The sequence below is a fragment of the Cricetulus griseus genome, chromosome 3 (genome assembly GCF_003668045.3).
Source record: "Cricetulus griseus strain 17A/GY chromosome 3, alternate assembly CriGri-PICRH-1.0, whole genome shotgun sequence".
Lineage (NCBI taxonomy): Eukaryota > Metazoa > Chordata > Mammalia > Rodentia > Cricetidae > Cricetulus > Cricetulus griseus.
In genome coordinates this window covers 99820358-99836012 of record NC_048596.1, presented here as the reverse complement: position 1 = coordinate 99836012, position 15655 = coordinate 99820358, and the positions used below count along the sequence as shown (strand labels likewise).

The 15655-nt window shown below is 43.7% G+C and overlaps 1 protein-coding gene across 1 annotated transcript; it reads left to right on the top strand.

The window, feature by feature from the left end:
* The first annotated feature begins 4656 nt into the window (after window positions 1–4656).
* Window positions 4657–5607, top strand: LOC100763354 (olfactory receptor 2AT4). The gene has a single exon (XM_027407951.2). It carries the CDS (start codon window positions 4657–4659, stop codon window positions 5605–5607), a length of 951 nt encoding a protein of 316 aa, XP_027263752.1.
* The last annotated feature ends 10048 nt before the right edge of the window (window positions 5608–15655 follow it).

Genomic DNA, 15655 nt, shown 5'->3' with positions numbered 1-15655 from the left:
TGGAGACACCCGCCCATTGTGTGGATATCCTGGTCCTAGGAGGCATATCAGCTCTGTACCTGGTCTACATAACCCTGGATCAGATGCTGGGGCAGGCCAATCAGAGATGCCCATCTATAGATGACTAAAGGTCTGGGAGGAGGGACTTGCCAGGACACAAAGGGACCTGGAGGTACTTAATGGAAGCACTTTGAACTCTCAGAGTCAAGGTGGAGGAACTTCAGGTCAGAGAGGGAAAGAAGAAAATGGTGGAGCTGGAATGAAACCAGGTCTAAGTGGGAAGCTAACAGACTTACATTCTGTGCTTCACACACACCTACCTTTCCTGTGGGAACAGCACAATCAAAGCCTGTGAGAGCACATGCGAGTTTCAGGTTATAGTGAAGTGCAATGCCCCAGTGACTGAAGAATCAAGATTGCAACGGGGGCTTAAAAACAGAGCCCGACCTGGATAGGTGGCTCTGTTAGTAAAGTTCTTGAAGAACAAGTATAAGGACCAAGTCCAGATCCCCAGCAGCTACATAAAAACAGCACCCAATTATAACCCCAGCACTAGGGGAGGGCAGGGCAGGTGCATCCCCGGCCAGTCAGTGCAGTCGAATCAGTGAGCTCCAAATTCAGTGAGAGACCCTTCCTCAGAAAAGAGAGGAGAGAGGCTGAGGACAGCACTCAACATTAAACTCTGGTCTCCACAAGTGCACGCAGCATGCTTGAACACACACACACACACACACACACACACACACACACACACACACACAACAAACAAACAAACAAACAAACAAACAAAAAACCACTTGGAGTTCTTGACATACATCAGCCAGATGCACAGAGGACCTTAAAGATGATTATTGAATTGGAGGAGGTCATCTTTTCTAAATACTCATTTTACAGATGAGAAGACTGACCTCAAAGGCCCAAAGACAGCAATCAAGGTGGAAGGCTGGCCCAGCAGCCAGGACTCTTGGTTGCCAGGTGGGTTTAGATCTTTGTGGTTGGGTGGCTAAAGAAACAACCTCTCTAGCTGTGGCTTTGGATGAGTGCCTTGCCTCTTCTGACCCCTGGTTCCTTCTTTTGCTGGGGAAGCATAAGCTCTCCTCAGCAGGACTGTGTGGTAGGGGTGCTGTCCATGGAGTGCAGCATCAACCTGAATATTTAGACGACCTGTTTTCTCTCTTCCTCTCTCTGGCTTACTAATGAACTATTAGAGAATTCCAGCAGAGAAAACCTTATCAAAGAGATGGCCCCTTCACAGCTTTAGTAGCCTGAAACACCCAAAACACTTTTGGAACGTGTAATTCAGAATAAAATCACTTACTCTGAGTTACAGAATAAAGGTATAAAGGGATTTAATGCCATAACACTATGCCAATGTTTTCTAAAATATGGTACCAAATGCAAGATTCTTTCAGAAGCGTTTTCGGGCTCCTCTTTGGCTAAACCTCCTAGACTTTGTGAGCTCCAGCATACTCCACTGGAACAGCAGCTTAGGGGAGCAAACACTTCCAGTGCTTGTGGGGTGAACACAAAAGCCTCAAATCGTTAGGCTGCTCAGTGGTACGTAGGGCAGCCAGGCTCACTGCAGACTTATCTATCCTTGGCCGAGGGAGGCTCAACCACTAAGATCTGCTGCTAGTCCATTCTGATACTCATAGTCCATTTCCCCTGTGATCTTGGGACAACAGTCTATTGCCAAGCCCCATTCAGCATCCCCTTCCATATAATGAGAGGGTTGGATTAAACCAGTTTCAATGATTTCATTACTAATGGCTCCTTCATCACTGTTTTATGATCACCGGCAAAGTGAGCCAAGTTGAAGAAGCTATATGGTGGCTTCTACCTACAGTAACAGGTCCTGGGAAGGGCTGGAGTGCCTTGGGCAGTAGAAATACTCAGACTCCACTACCACCCTGGTGCAGTCACAGCCACATTATTGATTTAATGGTGATAAAGGGGACTTTGTGAGCCTCTGAGCCAAGCAGAATTGGGGACAGCTTCTTGGAGAAAGTGACATCTGAGATAGTGTCACAGAAATACGGGGCAAGAGAAAGGGCTTGTGGGAGGCCAAAGTAAAGCTGAGGGTTCAAGACCTGTCTTTTCAAAGTTTCTTGAGCCTCAACACCGGCCTCTCTCACTGTTTAATAGATGAGGCAGAGGAAGCAGGAGGATACTTCAAAGGCTTTGAACTTCTGTCTTTTGAAACACAACTTGACCTAATACTGTGGCATTGGATACACAGTTGACTGCTTTGAGTTTTCAAGGCATTCGGGGAAATGGAGTTTGTATCTCTTCAGTATTAGGGAATCAGGAGACAGGCACAAGCAGGCTGCATCTAGGCCATTGTGAGCTAATTCTCTGCTGTTTTGCTTTCCTGCTCAGATCATGGAGGTGACTCCCAGACATTCCCAGGAGGGCTTGAATGGTGGCAGGTCAGGAAAACATGTCACCTGTCTTCATTGTTAATGGAGATGCGGGCTTCACTGCACACTTACAGACAAGGACAGTTGTCCTCTGAGACATGATGATCCGCCAGTGAAGTGGCACTGTTGGTCACAGGAATAGAGAAAGTAAGGGAATCCATCCCTCCTCTCATGACACCTTCCAGACTCCCCAAGGAGAGCAAGACAAAACACAGGGTCAGTGGGGAGAGGTCCAGGCTCAGTCCTACCTCTGTGGCCGGCAGTCCATGTTAATTTAAATCAGACCTGGACCTATTCATCAAATTCTTAACTTCAAATATTGGACACTTTAGTTCTGGGATATTTCGAATAGATTCCAAGTTTCTGTGAAAATTCTCTATTTTTTTAGTCATTTTTACAAACAGTTTCCTCTATAAAATATAAACATTCATTCTAATGTCCTTGTTTACTCATTTAGGGATCTTTTAAAATTAATTTATTGTTACATTTTACTTCATTTTATTTTGCAATATTAGGAATTGAACCCAGGGTCTTATACATGCTCTGTATAAGAGGTAAATGTTCTGTGGAAGAGGGGCTTGTACACTCCCAGCCTTAGATCATTTGTATGTCACTTATAGTGAATTTTCCCTCTTGGTCATTTTTTTCCTGACTTTGCACATATAATAACACTATTGTGGGCTGAGCATCATTAACAGCAGATTCATTGGACACTTTGGGCCACAGACATGACTTACCTGTCGCACTTACTGTTTCTCTCATAGGCAGGCAGTCAGGGGTTGAGCACTTCAGGGTATCTGGCTGGTACTTGAATTAGGTTTCTGGTTTCTTCAATCCCAGAAAGAGTCTAACCTTTCCCGGGGTATGGTTCCCTGTGTCCTCAGAGATGCCTGTGGGAGATGTGCTTTATTCCGGAGGGTAAGGGCCTTAGCTGTCCTTCCCACCCAGCTCCACACCCTGCCTTCCCACACACACACAGTTTCAAATCTTTGGGAAATATTGAGAGAAGAGTATATGTGAAGGGAAAGCCCTCCCCTCTGGCCTTTTAAGTAACAGTGGCCCCTGGGGAGATCTTAGTCTTTTAGAAGCATAGTAAACAAACAAACAAAACAAGCCTAGTCCTCCAGCCTCCTCTGCACAGTCCACAGAATTCAGATGACTATGGGAAAGATCGCTCCTACATTCAGAGTACTTTAATTGTCTAAGCCACTTTGTAAGCCTCTTTTGATTGACAAAAGCTTGCTGGATTCTCTCATACCCAAGTTCTTCTCCCTAGTTCCAGCCATTCCCGTGATGGTCACCAAACCAAATACTCTCTGAGGGGGAAAACTGATTGTATATTCACTCTGGAAGGTCCTCCAACCTGTGGAAGTCCAACTCATTTCATCCTTATTGAGTCTGTTTCTTCAGTTTGATTTTTAGAACGTGTTGGTACATACCTGTAATCTCAGGCCTTGGTAGGCCAAGGCAGAAGGATCAGGAATTCAAGATCAGCCTCAGGTACAAGGTGAATGCAAAGTCAGGCTACATGAGACTCCATCTCAACAAAATGATGACTTAAATAATTTATCCAGGTTTTCCCAGTTGTTACAGTAGAATGCTGGACTGCCATGGGTGACTGAACCTTGCTAGGAAGCAGAGGCCAGGATACCCAGAGTTCCCATGGAGTCAAAAGAGTCCTAGGTTGAGGAGCACAAGTGAGGAGAAGGAGGCCTGATGAATATGTGAACTGCAGTTCACTGAGAGCCTTGGACAAAGCTGTCCCTCCAAAGCCACATGCTGGAACTTTGAGTGAGTGTAAAAGTAGGGCATGGGTTGAAGAACTTGATGTCAGAAACGCAGCAACCTAAGTCACATAGTGTGGCATCTGAGGCAAGCCCCGGGGGAATCTTTCCAGGGCACATTCATGACAGTGATCCAGTGATCAACCAACCATTTATCTCTGATTTCCTCACAGGAAAGCCAGAGATTTGGACCTGTCTTCTTCATTTGCATTGTCACCTAAACAATGTATATAACAACTTCTGTTTGGTAGAATGTTAGTATTTGGCAGAGTCGGTGCTCAGATGGTAGAAGCCAATCCCACAGCCCACCACCAGCCCTCTGGAGCTGGTTATAAATAACTGTGCTCAGATTAAGGATAAACATTATGGAATCATTACGACAGAATTCTTTCCTTCTCTGGTTTTCAGATGTTTCAGCCGCCCATGACCCAGACCACCAGTTCTGTTCCACTATGGAGGCTACAACGTGCAATGGATCAGTAGATGGCTCTACTGTCTTCTACCTGGTGGGTATTCCCTCTCTGCCAGAACCCTTCTACCTTCCTGTCTTCTTTCTCTTCCTCCTCTTCTACCTGCTCATCCTGGTGGGGAACACCCTGATCCTGGTGGCTGTGGTGACAGAGCCCAGCCTCCACAAGCCCATGTACTTCTTCCTAATCAACCTCTCCGCCCTGGACATCCTTTTCACCACAACCACGGTCCCTAAGATGCTGTCGCTATTCCTGCTGGGAGACCACTTCCTCACCTTCCCTTCCTGCTTACTGCAGATGTATCTCTTCCAAGGCTTCACCTGCTCAGAAGCCTTCATCCTGGTGGTCATGGCCTATGACCGATATGTGGCTATCTGCCGCCCTCTGCACTACCCTGTCCACATGACCCCACAGACAAACACTGCACTGGCAGCCAGTGCCTGGATCACTGCCCTCCTCCTGCCTGTCCCAGCAGTGGCACAGACCTCCCAGATGGTATATAATAACATTGCCTACATCTACCACTGCTTCTGTGACCACCTGGCTCTGGTCCAGTCCTCCTGCTCAGACACCAGCCCCCAGACCCTCATGGGCTTCTGCATCGCCATGGTGGTGTCCTTCCTCCCCCTCCTCCTGGTACTTCTCTCCTATGCCCGCATCCTGGCCTCAGTGCTGCGTATCAACTCCAGGGAAGGGCGTTCCAAAGCCTTCTCCACCTGCAGCTCCCACCTCCTAGTGGTGGGCACCTACTACTCATCCATTGCCATAGCCTATGTGGCCTACAGGGCTGAGCTGCCCCTGGACTTCCACATCATGGGCAATGTGGTGTATGCCATTCTCACACCAATTCTCAACCCTCTCATCTATACCCTGAGGAACAAGGATGTCAAAGCAGCCATTACCAAAATTGTTTATCTCAAAAGTGTGACGTGAATGTTTGACCTCTTAATGCAGCTAACTCTACCCCAAGGACTCCATCCAACAATGTTTATCTTAGAGAAGAAGACTCTGAGTGGTCCAGTGCTCAGAGAAGAAACTCAATAAATACAACGGAATGGCCAAATTAATGGAAACAATGATGTACAATAAAAATTCACTTAAGCAAATAGCTCTAAATTTAATCTGCATAGCTTGGTTCCTGTTTGTCTTTTTCCTTTGTACAATGAAATAATGCTAACCTTTATTTTTTATAAGAATCTGAGGTTGTATAAAAGTTTTACCATTGGATAATTCAAAAATATTTACTAAATTAAAAAACAATCTGCATGGCTAAGAAAAAATTCTGTATAAGCAAAGTGCATTTTAAAAATTGGACACTAAGAACCTGGAAACAACCTAGATGCCCCTCAACCAAAGAATGGATAAAGAAAACATGGTGCAACTACACAATAGAGTATTACCTAGCTGTAAAAAATAATGACATCATGAAATTTGCAGACAAATAGATAGAACTAGAAAAAAAAAAATCATCCCAAGTGATGTAACCCAGACCCAGAAAGATAAACATGGTATGTTCTCTCTCATAAGTGGATATTATGAGTAAATTAAAGAATAACCAGGCTACAATTCACAGACCCAGAGAGGCTAGGTAACAAGGAGGACATAAAGAGGGATGAATGGATTTCCCTGGGAAGGAGAAATAAAAGAAATCTCCCGGGTAAACTCAGGGTTGGGGGAGGGAACATGAAGGATAGGGTTGGGTAGGTTGGGGTCTAGATGGAGGGGGATATTAATGAAAGAGGTGTCTTGATGGGGAGTAGTGCATTTGGAGGTTAGGGAGAAACCTGGTCCCAGGGAAATCCAAGGAATCCACAAGGATGACTCCAGCTAAGACTCCTAGCAATAGTGGAGAGGGTAATCAAATTGATGACTACTCAAATTATCATCATAGAACCTTAATCCAGTAACTGATGGAAGCAGATGCAAAGATCCACAGCCAAGCATTGAGCCTAACTCCAAGAGTCCTGTTGAAGAGAGGGAAGAAGGCTTGTACTAGCCAGAGGGTCAAGGTCATGATGGGAAACCCCACAGAGACTTCTGACTTGGGTTCATGGAAGCTCATGGACTCTGGATCAACAGCTGGGCAGTCAGCATGGGACCAGCCTAGGCCCTCTGCATGTTTGTGACAGTTGTATAGCTTGGTCTGTTTGTAGAGCTCCAAGCAGTGGGACCCGGACATGTCCCTGGTGCTTGAGCTGGCTTTTAGGAACCTATTCCCCATGCTGGGTTGCCTTGTCCAGCCTTGATGCAGAGGGAGGAGCTTGATCCTGCCTCAATTTGATATGCCATGCTTTGTTGACTCCCATGGGAGGCCTGCCCCTTTCTGAATGTAGCCAGAGGAGTAGTGGGGGGGGGGGAGAGGGAATGGGAGGAGAGGAGGGAGGGGAAACTGTGGTCAGGATGTAAAATAAATGAAAACATTTAATTAATAAGAATAATTAAAAAGAAATTCACCTAGAGAACACATAAAATAAAATAAAAACTGGAGGCTAGAGGGATAATTCAGGGTGCAAAACACTTGCCATTTATTCATGAGGACCTGAGTTCAGGTCTCCAGATTCCACATCAATTCATTTGTGGTGGCACCCTTCTGAAATCTCAGTGCCCATACAGAAAGATGGGAAGTGAAGATAAGAGAACCCCCAGAATGTCACAGACCAGCTAGCTTAGAACATGCCACACACAGTGAATAAGAGCTCCCATCTCAAGGTAGAAGGGGAGGACTGACATGTGACATTGTCCTCTGACCTCTGCAGGCTTGTGCTACAGCATGTCTGTGCTAGCATCATACACAGAAACACAAAAAATGCACACAGATCACATACACACAGAGTTTTTAAAAGTCTGCATGACAAAAGTTGTCCTATCAGAAAAACTATAAAATAAAAGACATATGACTGCCCTGGGGACGTAGCTCAGCAGAAGGGCAGGAATCACCCATTAAGCTTAGCTTTTGACTCACGATGGTCATATTTAGGTGCAGCAAAATCTCTACATTTGTATTAGTTATGTTTCCCATAACTGTGATCAAATTACCTGGGAGACCAGAGTGAAGGACAGATTCCTCTTCCTCATAATTTCAAAGTTTCACTCTGTTTATTTGGTTGTGCACGCTTAGAACAGACAGCAGTGGGAACATGTGGGGAATGAGGCTGTTTAACTCTTACCAGACAGGAAGCCAAGCAGGGGAAGTATGGAAGGACAAAGACAAGACACGACCTGCAAAGACACACCTCCAGTGACCTACCTCCTCCAAATAGGAAGGTTCCAGAACTTTCTAAAACCAGCATTAGCTGGGAGCCAAGAATTCACACATGAGCTGTGGGACACATTTCAAATTCAGATCTAATAGGCCTCCAGTTATTGCCCATGAATTCGTTATTAATTTGAACATACAATAGAAAATTGTACAAAAGCACCACGTGATTAAGTAGAATAAATGTCATATTAGGCTCAAACAGACCCAGAAGGCGTACGTTGCATGAGCAGGCAGTTCAGATTTTAGTGATAGCCAGTCTCATGGCGCTCATATTTTTCAACTTACTCTAACTATGGCCCCATTGGAAAATCTCTAAAATCAAATAAATTGGTGTGGGTGGACATTGGGAAAGGGACATTACACATCTTTCTTTAAAATATGCTGAAGTGGCCGACCGATCTGCAACTAGGTGAGTGACCCCTTGCTCTTACCCAACTCCTGCCCAAAGCGTCATTTACCCAGATCTCCCCAGGCTTGTGCCTGCTTGGAGTAGATACGCCCAGGCAGGGAGGAGCTCCCTGAATCTGGGAAAAGGCCATTCTACCTTCCCTTTCCTCTGACCGATCTGCAATGAGGTGAGTGATCCACTACTCTTACCCAACTCCCTTCCAAAGCCCCATCCACCCCGATCTCCCCGGGCCTGCTCCTGCTTGGGGTAGACCTGCCCAGGCAGTGAGGAACTCCTTGAGCCTGGAAACACCCCACTCTTACTTCCTGTCCCCCCCCCCCACATACACACACATGATCCCTATGGAGGCCTAACTCCTTCAGAGTGAGGAGACTACCAGGAGAGGCAAGACCATCCAGTGCTGCACACATTGAGTTCCTGGCCCACACACACCACTGGGTAACAAGAGGAGATAGAGAGACCCCCTCCTGCACTCACTGGAAAAAGATATGGGAAGAAGACAGAATAAGAACTCACTCAACAACAGAAAGACCAATATGACACCACCAGAATCTAGGGACTCCACTCCAGCAAGATCTGAAAAGCCCAACACAGTGCATGAAGAAGAGATGGACCTCAAAAATTATCTCAGCAAGATGATAGAGACCTTTAAAGAGGAAACAAGAAAATCCCTTAAAGAAATAGAAGAAAAAGCAAGCAAAAAATTACACAAAATGGAGGAAAAGACAAACCAAAAAATTCAAGAAATAAACAAATCTCTTAAAGAAGCTAAAGAAACCCAAGATAAAACAACCAAACAAGTGAAGGAAGCTCTTGAAACAGTTCAAAGCATGAAAAGCTGAAATAGACACAATAAAGAAAACACAGAATGAGGCGATGCTGGAAATGGAAAGACTGGATAAACGATCAGTATAACTAATAGAATCCAAGAGACAGAAGAGAGAATCTCAGCTATTGAAGACTCACTAGAGGATATACACTCATCAACCAAAGAAAACCTCAAGTCCAACAAATCCCTAACACAAAATATCCAGGAAATATGGGACACCGTGAAAAGACCAAACCTAAGAATAATAGGTATAGAAGAAGGTGAAGAAACACTGCTCAAAGGTACAGAAAACATATTCAACAAAATCATAGAAGAAAACTTCCCCAACCTACAGAAGGATATGCCTATGAAAGTACAAGAAGCTTACAGGACACCAAACAGACTGGACCACAAAAAGAAGTCCCCTCGACACATAATAATCAAAACACCAAATCTACAGAATAAAGAGGAAATATTAAGAGCAGCAAAGGAAAAAGGCCAAGTAACATATAAAGGCAAACCAATTAGAATCACACCCGACTTCTCAATGGAAACTCTGAAAGCCAGAAGGTCTTGGATAGATACCATACAAGCACTAAGGGAGCATGGGTGTCAACCCAGACTACTGTACCCAGCAAAACTTTCAATCAATATAGACAGAGAAAACAAGATATTCCATGATAAAAACAGATTTAAACAATACATATCCACAAATCCAGCACTACAGAAGGTTCTGGAAGGAAAATTCCAACCCAACGAACATAACTACACTCACAAAAAACACAGGCAATAGATAATCTAATTTTACCAAACACAAAAAGAAGCAGGAGGGCAAAATCCACACACAATGACACCACCAACAATAAATCCAAAACAAACAAGAACCAACGAACAATGGACATTAATATCCCTAAATGTCAATGGTCTTAACTTACCCATAAAAAGATATAGGCTAACAGAATGGATACGAAGACAGAATCTATCCTCAACTTCACCTCAACTTCAAAGACAGGCGATACCTCAGAGTAAACGGATGGGAAAAGATTTTCCAATCAAATGGGCTCAAGAAACAAGCTGGTGTAGCAATCCTAATATCTAACAAATTAGACTTTAAACTAAAATCAATCAAAAGAGATGAAGAAGGGCATTTCATACTCATCACAGGAAAAGTCCATCAAGATGAAGTCTCAATCCTGAACATCTATGCCCCAAATACGAAGGCACCCACATTTGTAAAAGAAACATTACTAAAGCTCAAACCACACATAAAACCACACACACTTATAGTAGGAGACTTCAACACCCTCCTTTCGCCCCTAGACATGACTACCAGACAGAAACTTAACAAAGAAACAAAGGATCTGAAAGAAGTTATGACCCAACTGGGGCTAACAGATATCTATAGAGCATTCCATCCAAACTCAAAAGAATATATCTTCTTCTCAGCACCACATGGCACCTTCTCTAAAATTGACCACATAGTTGGCAGCAAAGCAAACCTTCATAGTTACAAAAAGAATTGAAATAACCCCCTGTATCTTATCAGATCACCATGCATTAAAGCTAGAATTCAACAGCAATATGAATGGCAGAAAACCTACATACTCTTGGAAAATGATTAACACCCAATTGCACCATTCCTGGGTTGAGGAAGAAATAAAAAAAGAAATTAAAGACTTCCTAGAATTTAATGAGAATGCAGACACAACATACCCAAACTTATGGGACACTCTGAAAGCACTACTAAGAGGGAAGTTCATAGCACTAAGGGCCCACATGAAGAAACTGGAGAAAAGTCATATTAGAGAATTGACAGAACAACTGAAAACATTAGAGCAAAAAGAAGCAAACTCACCAAGGAGGAGTAGACGCCAGGAAATAATCAACCTGAGAGCTGAAATCAATAAAGTAGAAACTAGGAAAACATTACATAGAATCAATGAAACAAAGAGTTGGTTCTTTGAGAAGATCAACAAGATAGATAAACCTCTAGCCAAACTAACCAAAAGGCAGAGAGAGAGCACACTAATTAACAAAATCAGAAATGAAAAGGGGGATACAACAACGGACACTGAGGAAATCCAGAGAATCTTCAGATCATACTTTGAAAACCTGTACTCCACAAAATTCGAAAATCTAAAGGAAATGCACAGTTTTCTGGATAAATATCACTTACCAAAATTAAACCAAGATCAGATAAACAGTTTAAATTGACCCATAACCCCTAATGAAATAGAAGCAGTCATCAAAAGCCTCCCAACCAAAAAAAGCCCAGGGCCAGATGGCTTCACTGCAGAATTCTACCAGAAATTCAAACAAGAGCTGATACCAGTACTCCTCAAACTGTTCCGCACAATAGAAGCAGATGGGATATTGCCAAACTCTTTCTACGAGGCTACAATCACTTTGATACCCAAGCCACACAAAGATATGACTAAGAAAGAGAACTACAGACCGATATCCCTCATGAACATCGATGCTAAAATACTCAATAAAATATTGGCTAATCGAATCCAAGAACATATCAGAAAAATCATTCACCATGATCAAGTAGGCTTCATCCCAGGGATGCAAGGATGGTTCAACATACAAAAATCCATCAATGTAATCCACCATATAAACAAACTGAAAAAGAAAAACCACATGATCATCTCACTAGATGCTGAAAAAGCCTTTGACAAAATCCAACATCCCTTCATGATAAAGATCTTGGAGAGAACAGGAATAACAGGAACATATCTAAACATGATAAAAACGCAATATACACCAAACCAATAGCCAACATCAAACTAAATGGAGAGAAACTCAAAACGTTTCCTCCAAAATCAGGAACAAGACAAGGCTGTCCACTCTGTCCATACCTCTTCAATATTGTACTTGAACTTCTAGCTAGAGCTAGAATAAGACAAGAAAAGGGGATAAAGGGATACAAATTGGAAAGGAAGAAGTCAAACTTTCACTATTTGCAGATGACATGATAGTCTACATTAGTGACCCGAAAAACTCTACCAGGAAACTCCTACAGATGATAAACACCTTCAGCAAGGTAGCAGTATACAAAATTAACTAAAAAAATCTGTAGCCCTACTGTATACAGATGATAAACCCAATGAGAAAGAAATCATGGAAACATCACTTTTCACAATATCCACAAGCAACATAAAATATCTTGGGGTAACACTAACCAAAAAAGTGAAAGACCTGTACAATAAGGACTTTGAGACTTTAAAGAAAGAAATTAAAGAAGATACCAGAAAATGGATAGATCTCCCATGCTCTTGGATTGGTAGAATTAATATAGTAAAAATGGCAATCCTACCAAAAGCAATCTACAGATTCAACGCAATCCCCATCAAAATCCCAACACAGTTTTTCACAGACATTGAAAGAACAATACTCAACTTTATATGGAAAAATAAAAAACCCAGGATAGCCAAAACAACTCTTTACAATAAAAGATCTTCTGGAGGCATCACCATCCCTGACTTCAAGCTCTACTATAGAGCCATAGTTCTGAAAACAGCTTGGTATTGGCACAAGAATAGACAGATAGACCAATGGAATCAAATTGAAGACCCAGATATTAACCCACGCACCTACGAACACCTTATTTTTGACAAAGGTGCTAAATCTATACAATGGAAAAAAGATAGCATCTTCAACAAATGGTGCTGGCACAATTGGATTTGGACATGCAGAAGATTGCAGATAGATCCATACCTGTCACCATGCACGAAACTTAAGTGCAAATGGATCAAAGATCTCTCCATAAATCCAGCCACACTGAATCTTCTAGAAGAGAAAGTGGGAATTACCCTTGAACAAATTGGTGCAGGAGACCGATTCCTGAACATCACGCCAGTAGCACAGACACTAAGGTCTGTAATTAATAAATGGGACCTCCTGAAACTGAGAAGCTTCTGTAAGGCAAAGGACACAGTCAGTAAGACAAAACAACCACCCACAGAATGGGAAAAGATCTTCACCGACCCCACATCGGACAGAGGGCTGATTTCCAAAATATACAAGGAGCTCAAGAAACTAGCCACCAAAACACCAAACAATGAAATTAAAAAGTGGGGTGCAGAACTAAACAGAGAATTTTCAACAGAGGAATCTGAAATGGCTGAAAGACACTTAGGAAAGTGCTCAAAATCCTTGGCCATCAGAGAAATGCAACTCAAAACAACTCTGAGACACCCCTCACACCTGTCAGAATGGCTAAAATCAAAAATACCAGTAACAACCTGTGCTGGAGAGGATGTGGAGAAGAAGGAACACTCCTCCATTGCTGGTGGGAGTGTGAACTTGTAAGACCACTCTGGAAATCAGAATGGCAGTTGCTCAGAAAAATGGGAATCAGTCTACCTCAAGATCCAGCCATTCCTCTCTTGGGTATATACCCAAATAGTGCATGTTCATACAACAAGGACATATGTTCAACCATGTTCATAGCAGCATTGTTTGTAATAGCCAGAACCTGGAAGCAACCTAGATGCCCCTCAACTGAAGAATGGATAGAGAAAGTGTGGTACATTTATACAATGGAGTACTACTCAGCAGAAAAAAGCAGTGGAATCTTGAAATTCGCAGGCAAATGGATAGAACTAGAAGAAATCATCCTCAGTGAGGTAACCCAGTCACAAAAAGACAAATATGGTATGTACTCACTCATATATGAATTTTAGACATAGAGCAAAGGTTTACCAGCTTATAATCCTCTTCACCAAAGAAACTAGGAAACATGAAGGATTCTAAGGGATAAATGGTCCCCAGGAATGGGAAGTGGCATGAACTCCTGAGCTAATTGGGAGCATGAGGGTAGGGGAGAGGGTGCTGCCACAAGAAGAGTACAAGAAGAGGAGTAGAGGAGAGGAAATGGAGGAGCAGAAATACTGAGTTGGGGGAAGAATAAAGGAGAGAGAGCAGGATGAGAGATACCATATTAGAGGGAGCCACTATAGGTCCAAGAAGAGATCTGGAACTAGGGACATCTCCAGAGACCTACAAGAATGACACGATCTGACAATCCAGGCAATGGAGGAGAGGATAACCTAAAAGCCCTTCCCCTAAAATGAGATTGATGACTACTCTTTATGCCATCCTAGAGCCCTCATCCAGTGGCTGATGGAAGCAGAGACAGACATCCACAGAAAAACACTGAGCTGAAATCTGGAATTTAGTTGAAGAGAGGGAGGAATGAAGATCGAAGGGGTCTGTACCAGGTTGGAGAAATCCACAATAACAGTTGGCCTGAACAAGGGAGAGCACATCGACCCCAGATGCTATCTGAGAGGCCAGTACAAGACTGATCCAGCCCCCGAACATGGATGCCAATAAGGAGGCCTCTGCACTCCAGGGAGCCTCTGGAAGTGGATTAGCATTTTTCCCTAGGTAAGAAGGGACTTTGAGAGCCCATCCCATGTGAAGGGATACATTCTGGCCCTGGACACATGAGGAAGGGCCCAGGCCCAGCACAGGAAGATTTGGTGGACTTTGCAGAGCCCCTTTTGAGGGCCCTACCCTGCCTGGGGAGTGGTGGATGGATGGGGTGGAGGGCAGGTTGGGGGTGGGGGAGGAAGGATGGGGGTGAGGGGAGGGAGAGGGAGAAGGGACTTACATGTGAAACAAGCCTGTTCCCTAACTTGAATTAATAATAAAAAAATATGCTGAGGTTTTTAAAAAATGAACTAGGACCACATTACAAGCCCAAGCAGGAGGGTCCTGAAGGGGCACCAGCAAAGGAAATGAATGCTATCAGTGGGCAGACTCTATGAGAGGGTCTCTGATTTTTCATCTAAGTTAGCCCCCTGAAAAGTGAAATCCAAAGAGATGTGAGTGCATGCCAGTCTACTAGCGATGGCTAATGGCTTCATTAAGATATTTAGGACATTGGAAAGAACGGGAAGACAGGATTGGTGAGCAACTCAAGGTCTAGACAAGAGTCACATTAGTAACCTCTCAGAATGGACAATAATTGCAGGAGAAACTACAGGCCTGACCTGGCGGCCAGCCTACTTGTCATACTGCCCTGCTAAATAGTAGCATGGCACACCATGCTCCAGAGTATTCCCAGAAGCCAGAACACTGAAGTCTGAAGCAGCGTGAGTAGCTGGTAGCTGGCCTGTGGATGAGTCTGCACTCTCCACTTCTCCTTATGTGTTTCTTCCACATAGAGACAGTGGTGGTATGTGTAGGGAAATGATTGGAGGTCAATTCTGAGTTTGAAAACCCACCAATCCCTGAGCCTGCCCAAGCTCAGGACTTGAAATCCCACCAATCGCTGTCCTGGAAAGCACCACCGGCAAGAAAACCTACATAAAACCTGCCTCCAGCTCAGCTCTTTGCTGCAACTGGCCCAAACAGAAGCAGCCACCCTGTTGTGTCTTTGCCAATAAATCTCATGTGAAGTTTGTTGTGCTGTGTGACTTTGTGGTATTCCTTAGCTCCTGACTGCCAGGATACCTTTCCTCTCAGGACTGAAACACTTGTACTGGGACAACCT

What these genes read in the sequence shown, in the direction of transcription:
- LOC100763354 (XM_027407951.2), top strand. Translation starts at nt 4,657, where the DNA reads ATGGAGGCTACAACGTGCAATGGATCAGTAGATGGCTCTACTGTCTTC.